At 44.8% G+C, this 27,316-nt stretch overlaps 1 protein-coding gene across 5 annotated transcripts in view; it reads left to right on the plus strand.

Annotated features, from left to right (window-relative positions):
- Positions 1 to 27,316, plus strand: part of TXNDC11 (thioredoxin domain containing 11) — a 152,644-nt gene that overhangs the window by 122,905 nt on the left and 2,423 nt on the right. For 4 of the 5 annotated variants that reach the window (XM_033963035.1, XM_033963036.1, XM_033963038.1 and 1 more), the window contains 3 exons: positions 1,685 to 1,830; positions 2,669 to 2,778; positions 17,694 to 17,774. In XM_033963035.1, coding sequence (XP_033818926.1) covers positions 1,685 to 1,830; positions 2,669 to 2,778; positions 17,694 to 17,774 — 337 coding nt within the window. The remainder of the gene's footprint in view (positions 1 to 1,684; positions 1,831 to 2,668; positions 2,779 to 17,693; positions 17,775 to 27,316) is intronic. The other variant, XM_033963037.1, reaches the window with a different exon arrangement.

Genomic DNA, 27,316 nt, shown 5'->3' on the forward strand with positions numbered 1-27,316 from the left:
GCACTATAAATATTACAACAGATCTTTAAACACTAATACAACACTTGGTGAGAAAACAAATCAATGGGACTGCTGCAAGATTTTCCAATTAATAAATTCAGAATGAAATACCTTTTCCTACTTTTGTTGCTTTGAACATTTTTATTTTTTCCATTTGCTTTGGTCTCTTATCTATCCTGTCCTGCATGTAACATCTGTGTCCTTGTCCCTTTGTACCCTTGTGATCAATATTGCCTTTCTATGTTCCCATCCCTTCTCCAGCCGGCATTTCCCTTGTGTCTCTGTCCTTATCTTCCCTCCATGCTTAATATTGCTGTCCCTCTGCAACCTGCATTTCTCCCTCCCGGAGTCCAGTATCGTTGCCCCCCCCCCCTTTCCCTTGATCCAGTCTCTCTGTTTCTCCCCTGCTCTCCCCCTAGTCCAGCATCACCTTTCCCTCTTTCACTCTAAGTCCCACAGCACCTCTCCTTCTCCCGCCTCTACCCCTAGTCCAGTAGCACCTCCCTCCTCTGCCTTCAGTCCAGCAGCACCTCTTCTCCCTCATCTGCCCCGCAGTCCATCAGCACCTCTTCTTCTTACCTCCTCTGCCCCCAGTCCAGCACATTTCTCTCCCATCATCTATGTCTAGCAGCACCTCTCCCTCCTACCACCTATGTCCCCAGTCCAGCAGCACCTCTCCCTCCCCTGCCCTGAGTCCAGCAGCAGCACCTCTCCCTCTCACCTCCCCTGCCCGCAGTCCAGCAGAAACACCTCTTGATCATGGGGTCCAGAATCCTAATCTGCATCTGGCCGTCTCCCCTCTTCCTTCCCCCTGCAACCCTCTTCAGCAACTTGGCAGCAACAGCAAATAAGACAGGCTGCTGGTGTCCGGGCCTTCCTTCTGTGAGTCCTGCCTATTTTTTTCAACTTCCTGTCTCCGTGTAGGAGGGACTCGCAGAAGGAAGGCCCCAATGCCGGCAACCTGTCTTATTCCCTGCCACTGCTGAGTCACCAGAGAGGACCATGAGAGGGAGAGGGCAGGTGACTAAATGCAGGTAAGGATCCTGGATCCAGCAATCCTTGTTTGCCACAGCTGGGTGCTGCTGCTAGTCCGGGGGAGGAAGGGGTAGGGGAGACAAAATGGCATTGGTGGCAAGAGACATGCTGGCGCTGCGTACCCCCTGCCACCAGTACACATACCCCTTGGGGAATGCATACTGCCTGATGGGAACCTCTGCTAGAAAATGTAAGAATGTTGGGCAGCGTCTGTACTGGAGCTCTGTGGATGATGTCACCCCAGAAGTGAGAACACGTCCTGCTGTCTTCAGAGAACACCGCTTTTTAATGGCAAGATCATGTATGAACTGCAGCAACCTAGTATATATTTACTTAGAAACGCTGACTAATCTGAAATCCAAAATTAATATTTGGATTGGGTAGCCGGTGTCTGTTTTGTGCATATGTTGGGGGCTGTTTCTGCTGTTATCTCCATCTGGCACTTAGAAACAGTTCAGCAGGCAGCTAAGAATCCCACATACTCCATTTTGCAGTTTAAAATGTGAATTACTGAACCAGTCAGAAGCTACACTGGAAAATGGAAAATCAAAAATTGCTTTTCATGTTTGGGGCCATTTCAAAGATGATTTCTCAGGCACTGTATTCCCATGAATCTGTTGTATTTTCTCTGGTTTTTTTTTAATTTTAGAGACATTTATTCAAAACTTCAGCACCATCTATAGCCCATTGAAGAGAGAGCTTGTCAGCAGCTCTCCCATTCATGAACCTAAGCACCACCCGATCACTGAAGTTACAACTAGCACTTTCCATCAAGTGGTGTTATTAAGCAAAAAGGTATTGTTTGAATTCCTCGTGTGTTTGTGTGAGACTATCAACATTAATAGTTATCAACTGAGGGTTGTACAGCTTTTCCTTCAGGGTATAATATTAATTTCAAAGGCATTCTCTGATTGCTCCCTAAGTACTGAATACAGCCTAAAGGGAAAAGGGTACCGTAAGTAAAGCGCATAGGACTTTGGCGCGCCGACAATCCCGCAGTGACATTTACATGCAGGACAAATGCGCGCCGATAATCCCATTAGTGCTCTTGGTGGGAACCCCATACACTACACTTAGAAGTGTTTGCGCTACCGTGGTGGGGGGGAACCACCACCACCACTACACTGAAAAAGAGCAAAAGCTGGAAGGAGAACGGGAGTTTTCAGTGTAGTGGTGGTGGTGGTTCCCCCCTCGGCAGCGTGAACACGTCTTAAGTGTAGTGGGGGGGGGTCCCCCCACACACACACACACACCCCTCAGAGCGCTAATGGGAACGGCGGAAACGGTGACACCCTGTCCTGCACGCAAATGTCACCGCGGGATTGTCGGCGCGCCAAAGTCCTGCGCACTTTTGAAGGGTCACCGGGAAAAGAATACAAAATCTTTTCAATAGTGTAAAATTTTAAAACACTGGCTAGATTAATGCTTTTCCACTGGTCATGCAGAGTGTGCTACATTAGAAAATCTCATTTCTGGCATGCTGGTGTGAGGAATTAATCTGAATTGATTACTTCAGACAAAGTGGTCATCCAATGTGTGTCCTCCGGTGCCGTAGATGGCTCCCTCTGTATTTTCCTGTTAGTTTCATTTAAGGTTGCTGTAGTTGACAGCTTTTCTTTTGCCTGTTCCTCAGGATGTCCTGCTTCAGTATTATGCTCCATGGTGTGGATTCTGCACGGCCCTCAATCACATCTTTATTCGACTAGCTCGTTTGCTCCCATCAGCCAACTTCACCGTGGCAAGGTGAGAGCACACTTTTTTTGTATGAAAATATTCAACACAATGCCTTTTGACCAGTTTTATTTTATAAAGACATTGTGTTGCACATGCCATATCGTTGTAGAATTGTAATGGACTTTTATCTGAAGCGAGCAGGCATTATATTCTCACCTATGGGTGACATCAACCACGAAGCCTTGCACGGACAGAGTGTAGTGTCACTTTAAGACTGCCCATACTGCGTGCGTGCATGCTGATGCCTTCCTGCCTGATGTCAGCTCACTGGACCATCAGTTCTTAATTTTCCGCAGTGCTAAACTGTGTTTTAGAGTCTCTCTAAGCGTGTCAAACTTTGATTCTTTTTTGTGTCTTCCTGTTCATTTTTTTAATTCAAGTTTTGTCATAATAATTTGTTTTCTTCTATTTTCCATTGTTTGGTTCAAAAAAATTTTTTTCCCAGCTTCGGATCTTCGGGCCTGCGGGCTCTTTTTAGCTTGTTCTCAGGCTGGGAGCATCAAATCTTTTTCAGTATTCCACCTACTCAACCTCCCTGGGCTTTAGAGCCCTTTGACTTCACATCAGTAATTTTTCCATCGATGTCCAAGGTGCCAAGTGGCTTTAAGCAGTGCACTCGATGCCAATGGACCATTTCAGATACAGACCCACATAATTAGTGTCTTCAGTGCCTTGGTCTAGACTATCAAGATATTTCTTATATGCTCTGTTCTTGTATGCAGAAGAGGTCGCTTAAAGTCAGAATATGCATTGAAAGCAGTGCATGCACATAGATCTCATGCATATTCATTGGGGAAATCTTGAAAACCCGAATGGATTGCGGCCCTCAAGGAGGGACTTTGAGATCCCTGCTCTAATACCTCCAAGCGCTCCACCTATTACTCTAAGCGCAGATATTATCAGCCTTCTTGTTCCAGGTCAACAAGTCAGATGTGTCCCAGGCAACAGAGAACTCAATTGCAGCCCCAGTCCAAACCGCAGTAGTCTTTTAGATTTCTTACAGAGAGCATTGCCAGCATATCTCTGACTTTACCTCACCACTTTTACCATCGATGGATCCTAATAACAAATCAGTGGGTTCTCCAAGTGGTGAGTCAAGGCTATGCCCTTCATTTACAGTGAAGACCACAGAACTATCCTCCAAAAGAGTCTTTTTTCAACTCCCTTCAGAAGATCCTTCTTCACCAGGAACTCTCAGCCCTCCTCCAGTTCAATGGGATAGAACAAGTTCCTCTGCAGGAGAGGGGCTGAGGGTTCTATTCCAAATACTTCTTCATACCGAAAAGGACTGGAGGGTCTCCATCCAATTCTGGACCTCTGTGCTCTCAACAAATACTTAGTGAAGGAGAAGTTTTGCATGGTCTCTCTGGGAACCCTGTTAACAGTGTTAGAGAAAAATGACTGTCTCTGCTCTCTAGACCTAAAAGAAGCCTACACCCATATTTCCATTTCCCCTGCCCACAGTAAATATCTTTGCTTTCAAGTGGGAACATGCCACTTCCAGTACAAAGCATTACCATTTGGACTGGCATCAGCATGAAGGGGATTCAAAAAATGCTTGGTGGTGGTAACTGCAGCCCTCCATTTATTCGACTTTCATGTGTTCCCTTACTTAGACGACTGGTTAATCAAGGCCGCCTCATTGCAACAAGCTCTCCAGACCATTAATTCCACGGTTCATGTATTGGAACTTCTGAATTTTGCAGTCAACTACCAGAAATCCTATCTTCAACTCATTCAGACTTTAGAATTCATAGGAGCTCCCCTAGACACAACTCAGGCTCAAGCTTTTCTGCCACAACTGAGGCTCGGCACCCTGATTCACAAATATCAAAAGGTCTCCACTCTTCAACACCTCACTGCACGTCAAATGTTACATCTCCTAGGCCACATGGCATTCCACATGTGATTCCATTTGCCTATCTCAGTGGAACCTCTTGACCCAGTGGTCTCAAGCCATTGGAGTACTTTCCCAATGGATACAAGTAACCTCAGACCTTTGTCAGTCCCTTCAGTGGTAGCTGTTACTAGACAATCTTTCCAGGGGCCCTTTTTTCACACTCCACCACATCAAAAAATATTAAGAATAGATGCTTCCATGCTTGGTTGGGGAGCCCACCTTGACAGCCTCCATACCCAAGACAGCTGGGCTCATCAGCAGAAAATTTTCCATATCAATCTGGAACTTCAAGCAATCTGCAATGCCCTCTGCACATTTCAAGATCGCCTCCTCAATCAAGTAGTACTCATTCGAACAGATAATTAGGTAGCCGTGTATTACTCGAACAAGGAGGCACAGGGTCTTGTCCACTTTACTAAGAAGTGATCCAAATCTGGTTCTGGATGATTCCTAACATATTTCTGAAAGCAGTTTATCTAGCACGAAAGCAGACAAGTTGAGCAGACTCCTACAACCTCACGAGTGGCTACTTATAACAGATATTCTGTGATTGGGGGACCCCAGAAGTAGACCTATTTGTTTCCCCCCACAACTTCCTCTTTTCTGTTCTAGACTCTGCACTCCCTATCGTCTGGAATCAGATGCTTTCTTTCTCAACCAGTGGGCCAAGTTTCTTTATGCTTTCCCTCCAGTTCCTCTAGTCGAGAAGACTTTATTCAAACTTTGCCACAAACAGACCACCATGATTCTCATCGCACCTTGGTGGCCATGTCAACCTTTCTCTCTTATAACTCAGCATACAGAAGCCCATTACACTTCAAATCTTTCCAACATTGCTGACACAGGACAAGGATTCTCTCCTCCATACCAATCTACATTCATTAGCATGCTATCTCTCTCCCACCAAGCAGATGCTTTTGTACTATCTGCACCAGCATCAGCCATTATTGAAGCTTCTAGAAAACCTTTCACACAGCACTGCTATCACTTCAAGTAGACTCAGCTTCACAGTCTGATTTTTATTTATTTATTTTTTATTTATATACCACTTATATTCTAAATGGTTTACAATCAGGTACTTTATCATATTCCCCTATCTGTCCCAGTGGGCTCAAACTCTATCTAGTGTACCTGGGGCAATGAGAGGATTAAGTGACTTGCCCAGGGTCACAAGGAGCAGCAAGGGATTTGAACCCACAACCTCAGCGTGCTGAGGCTGTAGCTCTAACCCCTGCGCCACACATTCCCACTTGCTAGATTTAATCACTTGTCTTCTCCCATCGGTTCCAACACTGGTTTCTAAACTACTTCAGTCAGAGTTCATCTTGCTTTTCATATTCCACTGAACAAAAGGCCACTATCTGTACATCCTTTAGCTTCCAGATTCATGAAAGTCCTTTACCATACTAAACCACCTCTCAAGCCTCCTGTTGCTTGGGACCTTAATGTTATACTTTCCACTCTGATAAAGCCTCCACTTGAAACCAGCCTAGACTTCATCTCTCAAGCATCTATCTCACTTGGAAAATAGTCTTCCTCATATTTCTCACATCTACATGCCAAGTCAGTGAAGTTCAAGCACTTGTATCATATTCACCCTATACTATAACAGAGTGATTCTTTGCATGCATCCGAAGTTCTTCCCAGAAGTTATCTCAGAATTTCATCTCAACCAGTCTATAGTTCTTTCTTTCTTCTTTCTAAGACTACATTCTCACCCTGGTGAAGCAGCACTTCACAAATTGGACTGTAAACGTGCTCGTGCTTATTATTTAGATCAGACCAAACTTCACAGAACTTCCACTCAGCTGTTCCTGTCATTCTGTCGTAACAGAGTTAGAACTCCTGTCACCAAGAGAACCATGGCTGGCGGACTGTACCTCCTTTTGCTATGCTCAGGCTGGGCTGACACTTGAAGGCTGTGTCACTGCACATAAAGTTAGAGCAATGGCAGCTTCATTAGCCCACATACGTTCCACTCCCATTGAGGACATCTGTAAAACAGCCATCTGGTTCTCAATTCATACTTTCACATCCCATTATTTTTTGGAGAATCATTCCAGGCCTGATAGTCAGTTTGGCCAAGCAGTTCTACAAAATTTATTCTTCACTTAGATGCCAACTTCCCTCCAACCCTTTTGGTTTTGCCAGGCTCAGGCGTGACCCTGGCTGCTTTAGAGTCCCACATGTGAGAATATAATGCCTGCTTGTCCTCAGATAAAGCAGTTACTTACCTGAGGCAGATGTCAGGCATATATTCTCACAACCCTCCTGCCTCCCTTAGCTGGCTTCTTAGTTTTGTTAGTGAACTGATGGTCCCGTGAGCCGACATCAGATGGGAAGGCACCATTACGTACACGATGTGGACGGTCTTAAAGCTTTAAAGTGACAGTAGACTTTTTGACTGTCTGCGCTGGGTTCTGTGGATGGCATTACCCACATGTGAGAATATATGTGTGCTGTCCTCAGATTAATACCTGCTACAGGTGAGTAACTATACTTTCTGTTTGGAGTGGTGTCCAATTAGATATTGGAACCCTTAAGAGTTGTAGCTTATGAACTATAAGAAGAGCTGACAAAAGCAGCATAAATGATAATAGGTTTATTGATAGTGAGAGCAGAATTCAGTGTGTGTTAGATATAATTCCAAGCTGAACCAAAGAAACGTGAAACACCAAAAAAGCCTTGGGAAATATTTACATTTCCGTAAAAGGAATGTCACACACAAATATATTTGTCTGCTTTATACACTTTAGATAACATGTAAAATGAATGTGTGTCTTTTTTATTCTCTCAGACACACCCTGTAATTTGTTCTGCTTTCAACGTTTTGCTTGTCTTATAAATTCCATACGTTCCAGTAGAATTTCAGAGTGCTGATGTATTATGATGTCATTGGTAATGTAACTAAGATACTGATTCATGACATACACAGCCGTTATTCACAAAAGCATAGAGAAATCTTTTAAAATATTACAGCATATCTCTGTTGACTTACAGTACATGTTTCTGTAGAATCTCACAGTCATCTGTCTTTACTATTTCAATTACTGAAATAAAACAAAGAGTGACTTGTTCAGTCAGGATTTGTTTTTATGGACACTGAATGGGGAACAGTAGTTTTAAAATAAGGTCTTTAGTGATACTGAAGGATTTGTTTCTTCCCACACTGTGCCATGTGATATCACCACTGCAAGGCGTTATGGGAATTTGAAGCAGAGATTTACTTCCCCTTCCTACTTGTTTTTTCCTTTGTTATTACTCTTCCTTTCCTATCCAATTATTGTAATTTCTTTCCTATTTATCCTCACAATTCAAGTATGTCTCTATACCCTAACTAACATTTTAATATACGTATGTAATTAAGTATGTTTATTATTTACAAAATTTACTTTATATTGTCACTAATATTTAATTTGTATGTATTAAGGTATCAATCTGATACTCCTCGGTGGAGGGTGACCAGGGACCAGAGGCTGGGGACTTTTTGGAGGACGCGGGGATGCCTAGATTGTCCTCTCCCATGCGTACTTCCTTAAATAGACCAATACAGGGGAAGGAAATACAATTAGCGGTGAAACAATTAAGGAACCGAACATCCCCGGGCCCTGATGGATATCCCCCCGAATTTTATAAACTTTTACTCACACAACTTTGTGGACCCTTGGAGGCATACTATCAAGCGGCAGAGGAGGCGGGAGCATTTCCAGAGGGAGCTAATCACGCATACATAACATTAATTCCAAAACCAGGGAAACGAGAATCAGATATAGAATCATATAGGCCAATTTCTCTACTTAATGTAGATATTAAAATATTGGATAAGGTACTAGCCAATCGACTGGCCGCATTGCTACCTCAATTGATCGTGTCGGAGCAGGTTGGCTTTGTCAAGCACCGCCACTCGGTCCTCAACGTTCGAAGATTATTGACGGCCATTCACAGAGCTCAAGTAACACATACAGATGGCATATTGGTAAGCTTAGATGCGGCTAAAGCCTTTGATAAGGTCAACTGGAATTACCTATTTTCTGTACTTTCGTACATGGGTTTTACCGGTTGGTTTTATGATATGGTTAGGTTATTATATACGTCACCCACTGCTAGCATTTTGGTGAATGGTACGAGGACGACATCCTTCCAGATAGCACGAGGGACGAGACAGGGTAGTCCTCTCTCTCCCTTGTTATTCCTGCTCTATCTGGATCCCTTTCTGCGAACACTGCAGAGAGACGATGGGATATTGGGTCTTCCGGAAGGGGGATCGCAATTACGTGTCTTGGCATACGCCGACGATATGTTGTTGACCTTAGCTGACCCTCAGGCTTCTCTAAACAGAGCGTTAGCCATCTTAGACGAATTTAGCTTATATTCCGGATTGATACTCAACTTTCAAAAATCCTTGGTACTTCCTCTGTCTCGAGAGCTCCCAGCTAAGTGGAGGGGGCCCTTTCCTCTAAAATGGGCAACCACTTCCTTGACATACCTAGGGATTATAATACCAATGGACATCACCAACTTATATTCAGAGAACGTCCTGCCACTCTTGACTCTCACTAGACAGAAATTGTTAACTTGGAGGGATTTTCCTTTATCGTTAATGGGGAAAATTGCTTTATATAATATGGTGCTCTTGCCCCAGTGGCTATACATATTTCAACTGCTCCCTATTTTATTGTCTTCTAAACATGAGAAGGAGGTGGGGAGATACTTAACTTCTTATTTGTGGAATGGCAAAAGGGCTAGGATTTCCTTGTCCATTTTGATGCTTCCCAGGGTCCAGGGAGGACTGGGCCTTCATAGTATAAGGCTGTTCTCTTGGGCGTGCCAAATGAGACACCTGAGTGATTGGTTCCGGGGGACCAGCCACTTTTCGGCTACTCCATCGGAACTAGTCCTATGTTCCCCATACCACTTCAGTTATTTATTGCACACATTACATCTCCCTGGAAGACCTCCACCAGTTGGAAAATTTCTTTTTCAACCATTACGCCATATGTGGAGACGTTTATGTAAAATGCTAAAGATTGACCCCACAGCTACAGCTTACCTTCCTTTCCTGGACAATAAAGACTTTCCACCTGGGACTTCCAAATTTCCGGTATCGGTGTGGAGAACGTCTAATCTGCAGTATATTTCTCAGGTGGTAACTGCACAGGGCACGGTTCCACCATTCCTGGTGATGCAGACTGAATATCATTGGACACCTCGGGACTGGTTGGCGTATGTCCAGATGACTTCTTATATTCGCTCTCTCCCATCGGCAGGGCTTACAAACCATACTCAGGAGAAGATTTCGGAAGCTTTATGTTTAACGGCGCAGACTCATATTCCATTGAAATTCCACCTACGCTATCTGCGTGAAAGTTTGGGGTCCATTCCCTATGAAGTATACGCGGCCCGCTGGTCAGGGGACTTGCAGTGTGAGGTGACCGGCCAACATATTCAACAGGGTCTTAAATCCATTCAAACTATAACCTTGCAATCGACCCTTATTGAAACGAACTATAAATTCTACTTACGACTGTACCGATCTCCAACCTATCTATATCGTGCAAAACTTAGCACAACAGATGCTTGCATTAAATGTGCCCAACCAGGATCAACATTGGGTCACCAGTTTTGGACATGCCCATTGGTACAGGGCTTTTGGATACAACTGCAGTTGCATATTGCTTCCATGTGGCACCGAGGATATGTTAGTCGTCCGGAACTGTTGTTTACGATGGACTCACTTCCCCGGGGGCCCCCGAAGGGTTTTCGAGGCTTTATGGCCCGGACTTTCCTCATGGGAAAAAAAACCATACTACATAATTGGATAACTGCAGACCCACCAACGGTATCATTCTGGAGAATTCTGATGCTTCGACAAGCATCACTGGAGCGAATGTCTTTGACTTCCCTGGAATCTCCTGGAGGTCATGCATTTTGTTCTATTTGGGAACCTTTTTGGTTAACGTTGACTCACAGAGCCCGAAGTAACCTGTTGAACCCGTAAAATATTGTCTGCTGGAGGATACTTGTTGTTCTAGAAGGGAGTTGGGGGGGTGGGGTGTTGGGATGAGGGAGGGGGAGGGAGGGGGGATGAAAATGTTTGACTTGTGAATTTCTGCTTTTATTGTAAAATCAATAAACAAATTTAAACATAAGGTATCAATCTGTATGTATTAAGGCTTTGTACATCGCTTAGTGAGTTAAAATAGGCGATTCATTAAGAATAATTAAACTTGAAACTTGAACTTGAAACTTGAGATAAGGCACCCTCTTGTATAAGTTTCACATTGCTTTATATAGTTTTTCCTTGGTCAAAAAATGCATCAAAAAATTATCAATGCGCTTGAAAAAGTTAAAGTAGTTGTAAGAATTTTTAATTTTAGGATTCATAGTTTAAGACCTTTATTTTGCCGTAAACAAAAAAGGCAGAAAGTGTGTGCAGTTTAGCACTGTTATTGATACAAGCATCTTGCTTGAGTCACAACATATAGCAAAACAAGAAGAAACTGCAGACAGACGTACAATGATGCAGGCTAAATTTATTGTATCAAACCAATGAGTGCGGTTAACATTACCACCTTAAAACAAACCAAGAGACCCGACACGGTTCGTGTTTCGGTTAGCATGCCTTCATCAGAGGTCCCAATTTGATAAGGTATCAGTCAGAACCACAAACAAAAAACATTAGCCTGTGCAGCAAACAATCGCCAAAGAACGGCCTATGCATAAACTCCTGCATAGCAAAAAATATATTGGCCAGTGCTTAAGATATTACATTGTCCTTTTCTATATGAATTTGGTTTTAATTTTAACAATTTTTCATAATCATGAAACTATAAAATCAGCCATCTCAGGTGTACAGTTTTATTAAGGTAGCCAAGTTCCCTTTAAAGAGAGATTTTACTTTGAAAGCAAAGCTGTATGCCACAAAACATAAGGTAGTTTGTCAGTGGGTGAACCGGCCAACAACCACTCATTGCGATCCTTTCAAAAGGAGAAGAGGGCAGTTCAGTGGGTGAGCTGGTATATCTGGTGAGCTTACTCAACCAACAACCACTCATTGTAATCCTCTTAAAAGGAGGATCCTCGATTCTTGCAGATCAGATTGAGGGTGGCTAAGGGTGGTGCTTTTTATTTTGTGCTAGATCAGGCACAATCTCTCTAGAGAGATTAGAAAAAAAGAAAAACCTATCTACAGTTCAAGAAATTGATCAAGGCCTGTTTGTGCACATCTTTGGAAAGCTGTGATAGATACATAAGTTGCCCCAGGTACATTAGATAGATTGTGAGCCCACCATCATAGACAGGGAGAAATGCTTCAGTACCTGAATAAACGCATGTAAACTGTTCTGAGCTCTCCTGGGAGAACATTATAGAAAATTGAATGAATGAATAAATAAATAAATAAAGGAGTACCCTAATGGTTAGTGCAGAGAGCTGAGAACCTGGGGAACTGGATTTGATTCCCAGCTTCTTGTGACCCTGGGAAAGTCAGCAAATCCTCCAATGCCCCAGGTACAAAAAAAGTACCTGCCTATGGGTGGGGATGTGGTCAAGGGGCTCTTTGTTCTTTGATATTAAGGATACAGAGGATTGCATCTTATTGTATTGAGGGTGTTTGTATATAAGAACATAAGAGTTGCCATAACATCATGCCCAGTATCCTTTTGAGGCTACAGGCCACTGTAGCCTCAAAAGGAGTTATGACTTGCCCATTGAGGCACACGTGGCTTGCTGTTCAGAAGAAACTTAGGGCACCTGTCTATTACATTGGACATAAGATCATCTAGCCCTTTGCCAAAAAGTATATGTCCCTTAAAGGGCAGCTTGCTCAATGTGGCTTTAGCAGCTGAATCTCCCACCCTTTGTCTGATCCAAAGCATCCTACAGGTGGAAACAGAGTAACAGTCTTGGGATATGTGTTTGCCTCCAAAGCTGAAGCCTATCATAGCATTTTATGGCAGGCGTATACCACGAAGGAAGCCACTGCCTGAAGACCTAAAGCCAAGGCCTTAAATTGTCTTATGAGTATCAGATCCAGTCTGCGATCCTGAGCATCCTTCAGGACCACACCTCCTTCACTGGGAAGAGAAATACAGTAGATTCTCAGCTATCTGGCATCAATGAGGATTGGTGGATGCCGGGTAATTGTTTTTCTGGTTGAATGAGTTACTGTAAATAAAAAATACTGTAACAGCAGGCAGCCATTCCTAACCAACACCCCTTCCTCCTGCCCCCAAAGCAGCAGAGGTGATCCTTGACATCCCCTCTCCCTCCAGGCCCGAGGCAGCAGCCAATCCTGACAATCCCCCCTCCCTCCCTTGACCCTGAAGCAGCAGTGTCACTGATCCTGACAACCTCCCTCCCTTACAAAGCAGTAGCAGCAGCTGGTGAACAAAAGAAGTGCTGTAAACAGGCAGCTTCTGGCCAGCTCTGGTGGGGCCTTTCTTCTGCCATGTCGGAGTCCCCTCAAGAGGATGTGGTGCTTTAGCCTGCCAAAGGCAACAGAAGTCTGAGTTCAAGCTATATAAGGCCACCATATCTGTATAGAATATTTTAACCATAAAATATTTCTTGATCAATTGATTTTGTACTTTTAAATTATTGTAATATTACTGCCTAGGTCTGGAAAGTAGTAAAGATAGCATAGCGAATTTTAATAAACAATATTTACTACTTTCCAGACCTAGGCAGTTTACATTCTAAAATTTTAAAAGGAAGAAAGTGAAATTCATATATATTGTGTTTCCCCAAAAATAAGACTTACCTTGAAAATAAGCCATAGCATGATTTTCAGGGTAGGTCCTAATATAAACCCTACCCCAAAAATAAGCCCTAGTTAAATCGACCCCCAAAGCCCTTCCCTCCTGAATGTCCCCGATTCACCGGCGGCAGCACTCCTCCCACCTCCATGGTGCAACATCTTTCCTCCCCTTTCACCCATCCCCTTTGGGAAATAGAGCTGGAAAGATGCTTCGCAGGGGGATGGGTTGGTGGTGTCCTGCTGCATGGAGGGAATGTTTTCGTATTATCTGTGCAACATCCCCAGATTAGTGAAGATCACCCACTGCAGCAGTCCTGGGATGTCTAGTCCCAAATGCTAGCTTTAGTTGGGCTGCGATACCCCAAACACTGAGTGTAGCTGTCTTTTAAAAAAGTTTTCAAAATGGTGCCAGACACTTCAGCACAGGCTTCTATTACCTTAACAGGCAAGTGGATTATCCTTTGGAGCTGTTTGGTAGCTGTAGTTACCTCAGAAAAGCCTATGTATTATATATTCCACAAAGATCTCAAGACTTTTTTTATTTCTTAAATGTTATGACATCTGCAATTCAGTTTGTTTAAGGATGATCTGTAATTTGTTTATTTGTTGACCATTTAAAGCTCTATTTTATAAGGAAGATGTGGTATACAAGAACAATTCTTTAAGATGTACAAACCTGAATTGTGTATGCGATACTGTGAGCCGCCTTGGATAAAGGTGGATTAGAAATGTTTTAAATAAATAAATCAGATATAGTTGTCATGCCATTGGTCATTACCTCATAACATACTTATTCTGCATTAAATACTGTGACATTAGATAAAGCCTGCTCTTTAGACCATTGGCTGCAAGGCAGATTACCAAAGCCTAAAAGTATTAACAGGAAAAACAATTTTAAATAGAAAAGTTGTTAAATCATATATTACAAAGCTTGGAATTATTCTCAACATATATGCATTATAGAAACATAGAAACATGATGGCAGATAAAGGTCAAATGGCCCATCTAGTCTGCCCATCCGCAGTAACTGTTATCTCTTTCTCTCTCCAAGAGATTCCCACGTGCCTATCCAAGGCCCTTTTGAATTCAGACAGTCTGTCTCTCCACCACCACTATTCCATGCATTAATTATTTGCATTTCACTGGTTTTGATTGCTTATTTTGTTGCTTGTGTAATGACAGAAAAGAAGATCTTGGAAGCAATTAAATGTAATAATTAGCTCATAGTTGCATAAAATAACTGGAACAGACCACAGTCCCCAGCAAAGACTGAGTTGAAACTTGTGATGACAAAGTTGTTTGTCTAGAGATAAATGATGGATGATGGCATCCTAGGGTACTGAAGGAACTTAGGGAAGTTCTGGTAGCTCCACTGACTGACCTTTTCAACGAGTCTCAAGAGTCAGGAGTGGTACCGGAGGACTGACGAAGGACAGATGTGGTCCCTCTCTACAAAAGTGGAAGTAAGGAAGAAGTAGGGAATTACAGGCCAGTAAGTCAGACTTCTGTGGTAAGCAAATTAATGGAAACACTTTTAAAACAGAGAATGGTCAAGTTTCTGGAATCCTGTGGATTACAGGACCAGAGGCAACATGGATTCTCTTGAGGTAGGTCTTGTCAGACAAATCTGATCAATTTCTTTGACTGGGTGACCAGAGAATTGGATAGAGGAAGTGCGATAGATGTGGTGTATTTAGATTTTAGCAAAGCCTTTGACAGTGTTACACATAGACGTCTAATAAATAAACTAAGTTAAAGTTTCTCCGTTAAAGAAGTACGTCCTGCATGGATTTCCGCTTCCGAGGTGCATGACCTTACATTTCTTAACTAGGCTTCAATGCTAAGAAATGTAAGGTCATGCACCTCGGAAGCGGAAATCCATGCAGGACGTACTTCTTGAACGGAGAAACTTTAACTAGGACTTCAGCAGAACGAGATTTAGGAGTAATCATCAGTGCAGACATGAAAACTGCCAATCAAGTGGAGAAGGCTTCATCTAAGGCAAGGCAGATAGTTTCGTCAGCCGAAAGCCTGAAGTCATAATGCCGTTGTACAGGGCCATGGTGAGACCTCATCTGGAGTACTGTGTGCAGTTCTGGAGGCCACATTACAGTAAAGATGTGCGCAGAATTGAATCGGTTCAACGGACGGCCACCAGGATGATCTCGGGGCTCAAGGGTCTCTCGTACGAAGAGAGACTGAACAAATTGCAGCTCTACACTCTTGAGGAACGTAGGAAGAGGGGAGACATGATCGAAACATTTAAGTACCTCACGGGACGTGTCGAAATGGAAGATGATATTTTCTTTCTCAAGGGACCCTCGGCCACAAGAGGGCACCCGCTCAAACTCAGGGGCGGAAAATTTCATGGCGACACCAGAAAGTATTTCTTCACAGAGAGAGTGGTTGATCATTGGAACAAGCTTCCAGTGCAGGTGATCGAGGCAGACAGCGTGCCAGACTTTAAGAATAAATGGGATACCCATGTGGGATCCCTACGAGGGTCAAGATAAGGAAATTGGGTCATTAGGGCATAGACAGGGGGTGGGTAAGCAGAGTGGGCAGACTTGATGGGCTGTAGCCCTTTTCTGCCGTCATCTTCTATGTTTCTATGTTAAGTGCCCCGGGATGGGTCCCAAAGTGATGGGCTGGGTCAAGAACTGGTTGAGTGGAAGGCGACAGAGGGTAGTGATCAATGAAGATCACTCTGAGGAAAGGGATGTTACCAGTGGTGTGCCTCAAGATTCTGTTTTTGGGCCTGTTCCTTTTAACATTTTTATAAACGATATTGCTGAAGGGTTGTCGGGTAAGATTTGCCTCTTTGCAGATGATACCAAAATCTACAATAGACACATCGAATGGTATGAATAACAATTCTGGAGGCCGCACCTTCAAAAAGATATAAAAAGGATGGAGTCGGTCCAGAGGAAGGCTACTAAAATGGTATGTAGTCTTCATCATAAGGACAGACTTAAAGAGCTCAATCTGTATACTTTGGAGGAAAGAGGAGAGATGTGATAGAGACATTTAAATACCTACGTAATGTAAATGCGCATGAGTCGAGTCTCTTTCATTTGAAAGGAAACTCTGCAATGAGAGGGCATAGGATGAAGTTAAGAGGTCATAGGCTTCGGAGTAATCTAAGGAAATACTTATTTACAGAAAGTGTGGTAGATGCATAGAAGAGTCTCCCAAAAGAGGAGGTGGAGACAGAGACTGTGTCTGAATTCAAAAGGGCCTGGGATAGGCACATGGGATCTCTTGGGGGAGAGAGAAAAAGAGATAATGGTTACTGCAGATGGGCAGACTAGTTGGGCCATTATCTGCCATCATGTTTCTATATATCTAATAAGCTGGTTGGCAGAACACCAAGAAAATAAAAATCTTGACAGAGGCTGCAGAGCTCATGTGATCTCAAGGCTGATCTCATGATCAAATGCAGTTGAGTGTTGATTTTTCTGCTTAATTTGTGGGTTGGACATTAACACGCAAGTACTTGAAGCAGGATCTGTTCATTGATATCCATCTGTTGAGCTCTCTGTGTTGTCATTTTATTATTGAACTAATTTTTTAGCCCGTTACATTAACGGGTGCTAGAATATATGTGTAGACTTAGGCATTTCTTTCTTTCTTTCCTCTGCCCCACTGTCTGTTTTCCCTTCTCCCTTACTTTTACCTCCCTCATGTCCAGCAGCACCCCTTCCCTGCTCCCCTTGTCCAGCAGTAGCCCTTCTCCGTTCCTTTTACCCCTTCCCTACTTCCCCTGTCCAGCAGTAGCCCTTCTCTGTTCATTTTACCTCTCCCCTGTCCAGTAGTACCTCTTCTCTTTTATCTGCTCACTGTCCAGCTTCCGCTAGGCCGGGCAACCTCGGGGCTTTTGCTAGGCCGGCCCGCTTCGCATTATCGAAGTGGGCCGGCCTAGCAAATGCCCCGCAGCTGCTGCCGCTGCTGGTCCAAAGGTGAGAAGAAGAGGCGTCATCAGAAGTCAGCCGGCATCGGAAATCAGGACAGGAACGTTGCTGGGGAAACCGCCTCGCACATCGCAAACCACCAAAGGCTCCTACTGTGCATGCAGCGCCACGGATCGGAGATCACGGCCGCACGAAGTTTCAACTGCGCATGCGCGCTAAGGGTTTTATTATAGCAGATTGTGTTTCTTCTTTGGATAGAATACTTTGGGATTTTTATTTTTTTTAATGGAGAGAGTCCATTCAGACCTGTCAGGCTTTATTTGCTTTGTGATATTGTAATATTTTGTATTTGCAGGATTAATGTAGCACAAAATGATCTTCCCTGGGAATTTATGGTGGACCGTCTTCCAACTATTTTGCTTTTCCCCCATAGAAGGTAAAACAACTGACTTTTAGCTGCATTGACTTATGTACAAATAATAGAGATTGATAGAAAGGAAGAGATAAGTATTTTTGTTTAGGCTGCTAAAGAGTTGGAATGTGTTTCATTCGGGTGTAGATTTTGTATTTTTGTTCCAGGAACCCGTATTCTAAATGGACCAAAGGAACTACTGTGTGCCTGAAACATTATTTTCTGGATAAAATGTTATTTTCTGGTAAAAATAAGCTAGTAGAGTGCCTTCAAAAAATTATTTCACAGCCTTGTAGATGTGCCTAATGATCCTGAATACTAGTGCTGCCCGATTCAGGGAAAAATTTGATTCAATTCACTTTTCCCACCCAATAGAGCATTTTTTTCACATGTCCTGGTGGGTTTATTTTGTAGACTCTTCACCCATCCCACCCCCTTTGCCCTCTCCAACCCCATGCTGGCGCTGGGGTGTAAACAAAAAAAGTATTTTTCTTTCCCTATTAGGTCCTAGCTCACGCTCACTGTCTAACACATTTCAAATCTGGCATATTGTAATCACAAAAAATAAAATTACCTTTTGTCTGGTCATTTTATTATTCAACTCATGTTGGTCCCAGGCTCTGGTTTCCATTTGTCTTCTGTTAACTCGCTTGCCAGGGTCTCCTGCCCATTTGATATTTTCTTTTTTTTCTCCATGCTCACAATACATCTTCCATCTCTATACCTTCCCGTCTACTGCCATATCCAATATTTCTGTCTCTCTCCCTGCCTTGTGCCCTGGGACAAACCTCTCTATTCTCCATGAAGCATCTCTCCCTTTCTCCCCTTCATTATCATGTGCACCATTTTTTCTCCCTATGTACCATCTCTCCCTGTCTTCTATTCTATGTCCAACATTTCTCCCTCTTTTCTCCATGCACGCCTCCTTCCCCTCCACTATATGCAGGATATTTACCTTTTCACCCCTTTGTACCTCTGTAGCATCTCTCTCTCCCTTCCTCTCCATCCCATCTCCACCAATTCTTCCTCTCCTGCCATGTGCAGTAGCTTTCCATCCCTCCTATTCCCCTGTGCAGCACCTCCCAACCGGCACTCCCCCACCCACCTTTGGGCCTCCTAAAGTAGTAGCAGAGGTGGCCAGCTTGGCAGAAGCAGTAGGGTGAATAGGCTTCTTGCAGCTTGCCTGCCAGGGCTTCCCTCTGCCACATCATCAGTGACGTGAGAGGGAAGGCCCCAGTGAGGCAAGCCAGGAGAAGCCTATTCATCACACAGGCCAGGAGAAGCTTGTTTACAGCCACCACCACCGCCGCTGCTGCTACTTTAGGATGTCTGGAGATATGTCAAGAATCAGGACTCGCTGAATCGGCAAGTCTGGATTTATTTTTATTTATATTTTTTTTTAAGTGAATCTGATAGCACTACCACATAGTAGGGCCTTATGTCTGAACTAGAAAATTGCTTGTAAAAAAAACAATCATGTTTTCAACTCTCACCTCCTTCCCAGGGAGCTGCTCCTGCCCCCTCAGTTTCTACAAAAGCAATCAAGTAGCACTTTAATAAAAGATGTAACTGGAAAAGGGAAACAGAAAAAAAAATCCCCAACATCACAATACTGTTCTTCTCTTTAAAAAAACAAAAACCATGGTAATTAACATAACATCCAAACTGGTGCAAGCAACACAGAGCATGTATATAACTCATGTATAAGCAATGGAATAGGGAGGGTAGGAGGCATTCAGGGCAGCTGTAGGCCCCCTCCTCTCCTTCCCTCTGCCCATATCTCTTTAAATCTTCATCAGCGCGAGCAGCTTTTCTGGCCTGCTCTCACGCCTGTGTTGGCTTTCCCTCTGACATCACTTCCTAGCCCCGCAACAAGGAAGTGATTTCAGAGGGGAGCCAGAGTGGCACAAGCAGTAGGCTGGAGAAGTTGCTCACGTTGACAAAGATTTAAAGAGGTACTAGGGAGGGGGGGCAGAAGTACCAGAGCCCACACCAAGACAGTGCCTGGGGTGGTCCCTACCCCTCCTTACTACATCACTGTGTATAACCATCTAAATAGCTACTCCTATGTCCTGCTATCAAGCAGAGCCGTGAACCAACCTGTATGTTTTTGAGAATGTTTCTATGCATTTTTTTAATCCTCCCAGCAGTTCTGAGAGACAGAGAAATCTTAAGGCAGAAGGCAGCTAAAGCCTGTTCACAGAGCAGGGCTTCAGGAGCACTGGACACATCTACAATAAAGAAGATTGCACTAGAAATATTAGGTTCTTAACTTGGTAATGTGTCTAGTGGTCCTGAACACTAGGGACATACCAAGGCAGGCCTGCTGAGCCTGCCTTCAAAATGGAGGACCCAAAAAGCAGTTACTTATCATAACAGGTGTTATCCAGGGACAGCAGGCAGATATTCTCTATATGTGGGTGACATCATCCACAGAGCCCTGTCGCAGACAGCTTTTCAAGCAAACATGATTGAAGATCTCAAAGTTTGCTAGTGCTGCACCATGCATGCATATGCCTTCCCGCTCCACTAGAGGGCGCGTCTCCTCCTCGTGGTCTTCAGTTCAGATAGCTAGCAAAGAAGCCAACCCGGGGAGGTAGGAGGGTTGCGAGAATATCTGCCTGCTGTCCCTAGATAACACCTGTTATGGTAAGTAACTGTGCTTTATCCCAGGACAAGCAGGCAGCATATTCTCTACATATGGGTGACCTCCAAGCTAACCAAAGGGGACGGAGGATGAGTTGGCAATTTAGGAGAACAGATTATGCAAAACCGACTGGCCAAACTGGCTGTCACGCCTGGAAAAAGCATCCAGACAGTAGTGAGAGGTGAAGGTATGAACCGAAGACCAAGTGGTGGCCTTTCAGATCTTCTCAATAGGCGTGGCCACCAGGTTGGTCTCGGGGCTAAAGGGTCTCCCGTACGAAGAAAGACTGAGCAAATTGCAGCTCTACACTCTCGAAGAGTGTAGGGAGAGGGGAGACATGATTGAGACATTTAAGTACATCACGGGACGGGTCAAGGTGGAAGATGATATCTTTCTTCTCAAGGGACCCTCGACCACAAGAGGACATCCGCTCAAACTCAAGGGAGGGAAGTTTCGTGGAGACGCCAGGAAGTACTTCTTTACGGAGAGAGTGATTGAGCATTGGAACAAGCTTCCAGTACAGGTGGTCGAGGCACGCAGCATCCCAGACTTCAAGAACAAATGGGATACCTATGTGGGATCCCTACGAGGTCATGCCAAGGGATAGGGTCACTAGGACTTGAATGAGCGGGTCAGTAGAGTGACAGTATAATTACAATTGTACTTTAGGGGGTCAGTAGACTTAAGAGGGTGGGTAAATGGTGTGGGCAGACTTGATGGGCTATAGCCCTTATCTGCCGTCATCTTTCTATGTTTCTATGACCTGAGGAAAGCGACAGACACCACCATCGCTCGGATTTTATGCCCCGTGACCTGACCGTGCAGCAAGAGACCAGCCTGAGCGTAGCAGAAGGAAATACAAGCAGCCAACCAATTTGACAAGGTGCGCTTGGAGACAGGATGCCCCAACCGATTAGGATCAAAGGACAAGAAAAGTTGAGCAACCTTCCGGTAAGACTGGGTACGTTGGATATAAAAAGCCAACACCCTCTTACAGTTAAGGATATGAAGCGCCACCTCTCCCGGATGAGAATGGGGCTTAGGATAAAACACCGGAAGGACAATAGACTGATTAAGGTGGAAATCAGAAACTACCTTAGGCAAGAACCTAGGATGAGTACGCAGGACCACCTTGTCATGATGAAAGACAGTAAAAGGTGAGTCCGCAATCAGAGCCTGCAGCTCACTGACTCTGCGAGCAGACGTGAGAGCAATCAGGAACACCACTTTCCAAGTAAGGAAGTTCAGAGGAGCCTTATCAATGGGTTCAAAGGGAGGCTTCATCAGTTGAGCGAGAACCACATTCAGATCCCAAACCACAGGGGGAGGCTTGAGAGGAGGATGAAATCAACAAAAAATGAAGAAAACAAAAAATTAAATAAGATCTTTTTTGTACCATGAGCAATTCTTAAATATTTAATAATTTTAAATATGTAGAAATTTATTGTTATACACTGTTTGTTAGGTTTTCACATTTTATGTAATCTTCAAGTAATGATTTATTATGTATTTTTTAGATTTATGTGCAATAGCTTATGGAGGCACAGCCCCTGATGAAAATTTGAAACGGTTGGACAGCCATCGGGCGAGTATGATTGGTGCTTTCCTTTTTTGGGCACTTTATGCCCTTTAAGCACTTTATTCTTGAAAATACATCTTTTTCACAGCACAAATCACTTTACTAGACGACTATGAATTGATTGTTTATCCTCAAAAAAGGGCAAAGAATGTTTTGAATAAATTGATGCCTTGGGAAACATAAGGTCTGTTAGTTTATTGGTTACTTGAATCTATTTTTGTCCTCTGTTATTTGAGAGGAGGATGGGACATTCAAGAGGCCCCTCATGAAGCGAGAAACCAGCGGGTGGACCGAGAGCGATTTCCCATCAAGCTGCTGGTGAAAAGCAGCAATCGCACTGAGATGAACTCGAATAGAATTCATCTTGAGGCCAGACCGAGACAAATGAAGCAAATAATCCAGTACCGAGGACAAGGAGGCAGACAGAGGCTCTACGCGGTGGGAAGCACACCACGTGGTGAATCTAGTCCACTTCTGGGAATAACACAGCCTAGTAGAAGCCTTCTGAGAAGACTTCCAGGACATCCCGCACCGATTGAGAAAACTCAAAGGAAGGAGTCAGGTGAAAAGAAACCAAGCCGTCAAGTGCAGAGACTGCAGGTTGGGATGCAGTAGCGAACCCCGACTCTGAGACAGCAGAGAAGGAAAAACAGGCAGAAGTAGAGGTTCCCTGATACTGAGTTGGAGGAGCAGGGAGAACCACGGCTGCCGGGGCCACCGAGGAGCTATCAAAATCATGGTGACGCGTACCGACTTGAGGTGCACAAGAGTTTTCAAAATCAGAGGAAAGGGAGGAAACGCATAGAGGAATCTGCCCGTCCAATTCAAAAGGAAAGCATCCGCCTCAAGACGATTTGGGAGTAAATCCTGGAGAAGAAGCGAGGCAACTTGTGATTGAGGGGCGAAGTGAACAGATCTATCTGCGGAGTCCCCCATCGAGCAAACACCAGACGCAGAGTCGAGGAATGGAGCGACCATTCGTGCAGCTGAAGAAGGCTACTCAACCTGTCAGCCAGGCAATTCAGTTCGCTCTGGATGTAAACTGCCCGAAGGAAGATGTTATGGCGTAACACCCACTCCCAAAGCTGAAGAGCTTCCCTGCAGAGAGACAGGGGACCCGTACCCCCTTGCTTGTTCACATAATACATCACCACCTGGTTGTCCGTGCGCACCAGGACCACCTGATCCTGAAGCAAATGACGAAAAGCCACCATGGCATTGTAAATGGCCCGGAGCTCCAGAAGATTGATGTGGCAGCGACGGTCCGCACTCGACCAAAGACCCTGAGTCTGAAGGCCGTCAAGGTGCGCCCCCCCAGGTGTACGCAGAGGAGTCCATCATCAGAACCTTTTGAGGCGGGGGCACAAGAAAGAGCAAACCTCTGGAAAGATTGGAAGAGCTGGTCCACCAACGGAGCGAGCGTTTCAAGAAGGGAGTAACCGCAATGTGCTGCGAAGCGGGATCCTGATCCTGTCTCCACTGAGACACCAGAGTCCACTGAGGGACGCGAAGGTGCAGTCTGGTGAAGGGCGTCACTTGGACGGTGGAGGCCATGTGCCCCAAGAGGATCATTATTTGCTTGGCCGAGACCAAAGCCCTCAGGGAGACCAGCCGACTGAGCCAAATGAGGGCGGCCCGCCGAGGCTGAGGCAGAAACGAACGGAGGCGAACTGTGTCCAGCACGGCCCCAATGAACTGCAGGGACTGAGAGGGGCACAACTGGGACTTTGGGAAGTTGACCTCGAAGCCCAGACGCTGAAGGAAGATAATAGTCTGATGGGTCGCTGAAATAACCCCCTCCCTCAACAGGGCTTTGATAAGCCAATCATCAAGGTACGGCAAAACCTGAAGTCCTCGCAACCGCAAGGCTGCCGCCGTCAGTACGAGGCACTTCGTGATGACCCGTGGGGACGAAGCGAGCCCGGATGGTAGGACCCGATATTGTAGATGAAGGTCTCCCATCTGGGGGAAATCCTGAAAACCCGACTGGACTGCAGCTCTCGAGGAGGGACTTTGACACCCTGGCCTAGGGTCTTCACCATCTGAGGCCTGAGACAGGTGAATATGACACGCATGTGCCACAAAGGAAGATGAGGCTGCCACCTTAATTCCTAGGGCTAAGGCTTCAAAAATTGCAGCTTGAGGACAGTCCACTTTATGGTCCTGAGTATCCTTTAATATCACCTCTCCCTTCACTAGGCAGGGAGATTTGTTTAGTGACCTGTACTACAGCAAATCCACTTTTCAGCTGAACAAACAGTTGCTGGAAATCTGGCACCATCATACAGCTTGGCCACAGTTTTGATCAGTGACCAGCAACATGATGTCCAGATGAAAGGGAAAAAACATGGTTGGAGCACTATAGGAGGAAGCTCGCAAGACTTTCAGCAAGGTGGAAATAATGCTCAAAAACACAGAGGCCCTGAACACCAGCATACTGTGGAGAGAACATGGAGGGGGCTGAGCTTGAGGCTCCTGCCCCTCCCTCATGCATACCACAGCATGTAGGCCATATACACTTCTCTCACCCGGCCATCTAGCACAAACCTGGCATGATATAGGGGTAAAAAGGCCTGAGCAGTCCATTCCAGTTGATTTTGAACAAAATTGAGGGGTTTTGAGGCAAATGGAGGCTACAAAAAAATCATTTAGAAGCCAAGATAACCACCCCCAGAAAATTGTCCCAAAAACAGCCTCCATGAAGGGGGGAAAAAAAATCACAAGGAATGGGATTTTAGAGGAGGGGGACCTAGTCTCTGGGGTCAGCAACCCTCAAAATTAACATTTTTCTCTATGGGCTACAATAGCATTACTCACTGTGCCATATGATGCATCCCAGCTTCAGCTGCAATCAATAGAGAAGAAATTTGTCTCACAGATTCACTGAACAAACCTGGTCTTCTGGCTGCCAGTTGGACTGAACCCAAATTCTTGTAAAACCAGACCATGCAGTTGGGCTGCTGTTAGGCCTGGCCAAGCTAGGAAGGAGCCAAAGAGCCTGAACTCAAGCTCCTGACTAAATCAGTGATGTGAGCAATTAGGCAGGGGACAGCTCAAAAAATGTAAAAGCAGGCTAACTAGCTAGGTGTCCTGCAGAACTCTGCTGTGCAGGTCTGCATTTTCTCCCAGGCAGAAGTCCCAACAAGTGGGAACCTCTAGGCCAGGGGTGCCCAATAGGTTGATTGCGGAGCCCATCCCAGGCTCAGTGATAGATTCAATTTGCCTTGGCGATCTACCAGGCTGATCAGCCTTCCTCTCCCTGACGTCAATTCTGCCATCGGAGAGGAAGTTCGGGCCAGCCAATCGCTGCCTGGCTGGGCCGGAACTTCCTCTCCGACGGCAGAATTGACGTTAGGGAGAGCTTTAGGTGGCAGAAACTTTGGGACCTGTTCCCCAATGGCTGTGGCTTGGGGGAGGGCAGGGAGAAAGAAAGAAAGGGGGCAGGCAGGGAGACAGAAGGAAAGAAGGGAAATAGAAAAAAAAGAAAGGGAGGCAGAGAGAAAGAAAGGGCAGGGAGAGAGGAAGAAAAAGTTGGGGGAGGGAATGAGGTCTGGAGGAGAGGAAGCATACAGGCTGAAAGAAGGGAAGAAAGATTGGATGCACAGTTAGAAGAAGAAAGTGCAACCAGAGACTCATGAATGAAATCACCAGACAACAAAAGTAGGAAAAATTATTTTATTTTCAATTTAGTGATCAAAATGTATCTAAATTTATATCTGCTGTCTATATTTTGCACTATGGCTCCCTTTTACTAAACCGCAATAATGGTTTTTAGCGCAGGGAGCCTAAGAGCGTTGAGAGCAGCGCTGGGCATTCAGCGCAGCTCCCTGCGCTAAAAACTGCTATTGTGGTTTAGTAAAAAGGGAGGGGGGTATATTTGTCTATTTTTTGTATGGTTGTTACTGAGGTGACAGTGCATAGAGTCATCTGCCTTAACCTCTTTGAAAAAACCCCGGAATAGGAATGATAACATTTTCTCAGCGTACAGTGTGCTTTGTGTGTGTGTGTTTTTTTAAATTTTATTGTTGGTAGATCATTTTGACTTGGTCATTTTAAAAGTAGCTCGCAAGTCCAAAAAGTGTGGGCACCCCTGCTCTAGGCTTTGAGCCTCCAAAGAAACACTGAGAAATAATAAAACTATGGAGCAGAGTAGAACACTTCTAAGCAACTTGCTTGCAGAAAACAAGCTGAGTGGGCGCAGGAGCAGCTCTCTGGAAAAGAGGTGGAGTTAAAAACATGATTGACAGTTTTCTGCAAGCAACTTGCTAGTTCAGATACAAGACACTAGGGTTCAGGACCACTAATCACATTGCAACAGAAGGGGACTATTCTAGAACTGGGCATCTCCATTTAGGTATTGTAAGACAGAAGCCTATTTTTAACTAGTCTTTTAGCCTGTTACATTAACAGATGCTAGAATATGTCTGTCTTTCTGTCTGTCTCTCTCCCTGGCCCCATTTGTCTGTCTTTCTTTGTATCTGTCTCTCTCCCTGCCCCCTATGCATCAGCAGCATTTATTCCCCCCCCTCCCATGTTCTGGCCTGCTATCTAGTTCCTTGGCACCCCCCTTCCCTTCCTGCGGTCGCACAATTATGAAAAACTCACCTTCCGCTGTTGCTGGAGCAGAGCTAATTTGGCAAACGTTTAACTGGTCTTGCTATGTTTGTTTCTCTGTGGACATCCCAGATAGATGGCTAATTGCCTTGGAGGAGCTCTTCTGGAGTCTGAACGGTGAAGAGAAGAGTGGGCAAAGCAGGAAAAATGGCATTACCTGTCTAAGTTTATTTTTAAGTTTAAAGGTGCCGCGGCGGCTCCTATCACGATCGCCGCCTGCGTCGGAAGCCTTCTCTGACGCAGGTGTGGCTCGTGAGAGGAACCGCTGCTGTACCTTTAAACTTAAAAATAAACTTCAGCCAGTGGTGCTGTTTTTCCTGGATACTGTAAACTTCAGGGATGTGTGACAGTGAAGCTGAGTTGCCATGGTGAGGGGCAGAGGCCGGAGGCGGGCAGGAAGGAGGAGACTGACAGTTGAGGCTCAGGAAGGCAACGCCGTAAGCGCGCATGCGCACTCTTGCCAGCCACAGCCCAACAGATCAGGGAAGCAAACGGTAAGAGTGTGCATGCGCACTTAGCGTTTTATTATATAGATTGGAACCCAGATCCCATTATAGAATACTAGTGCACCTAATATCTGTAATTAACACTAATCATAACTAAATGTGGGACCTTTATATGTGCTTTTACCTTTCTCACACAGCTGCCACTAGCGTTATTTAGCCGGCAATTCCATCAGGCAGCCTTGGGGCATTTGCTAGGCTGGCCTGCCTCTGACAAAAGATG

The sequence above is a fragment of the Geotrypetes seraphini genome, chromosome 11, assembly GCF_902459505.1.
Source record: "Geotrypetes seraphini chromosome 11, aGeoSer1.1, whole genome shotgun sequence".
Lineage (NCBI taxonomy): Eukaryota > Metazoa > Chordata > Amphibia > Gymnophiona > Dermophiidae > Geotrypetes > Geotrypetes seraphini.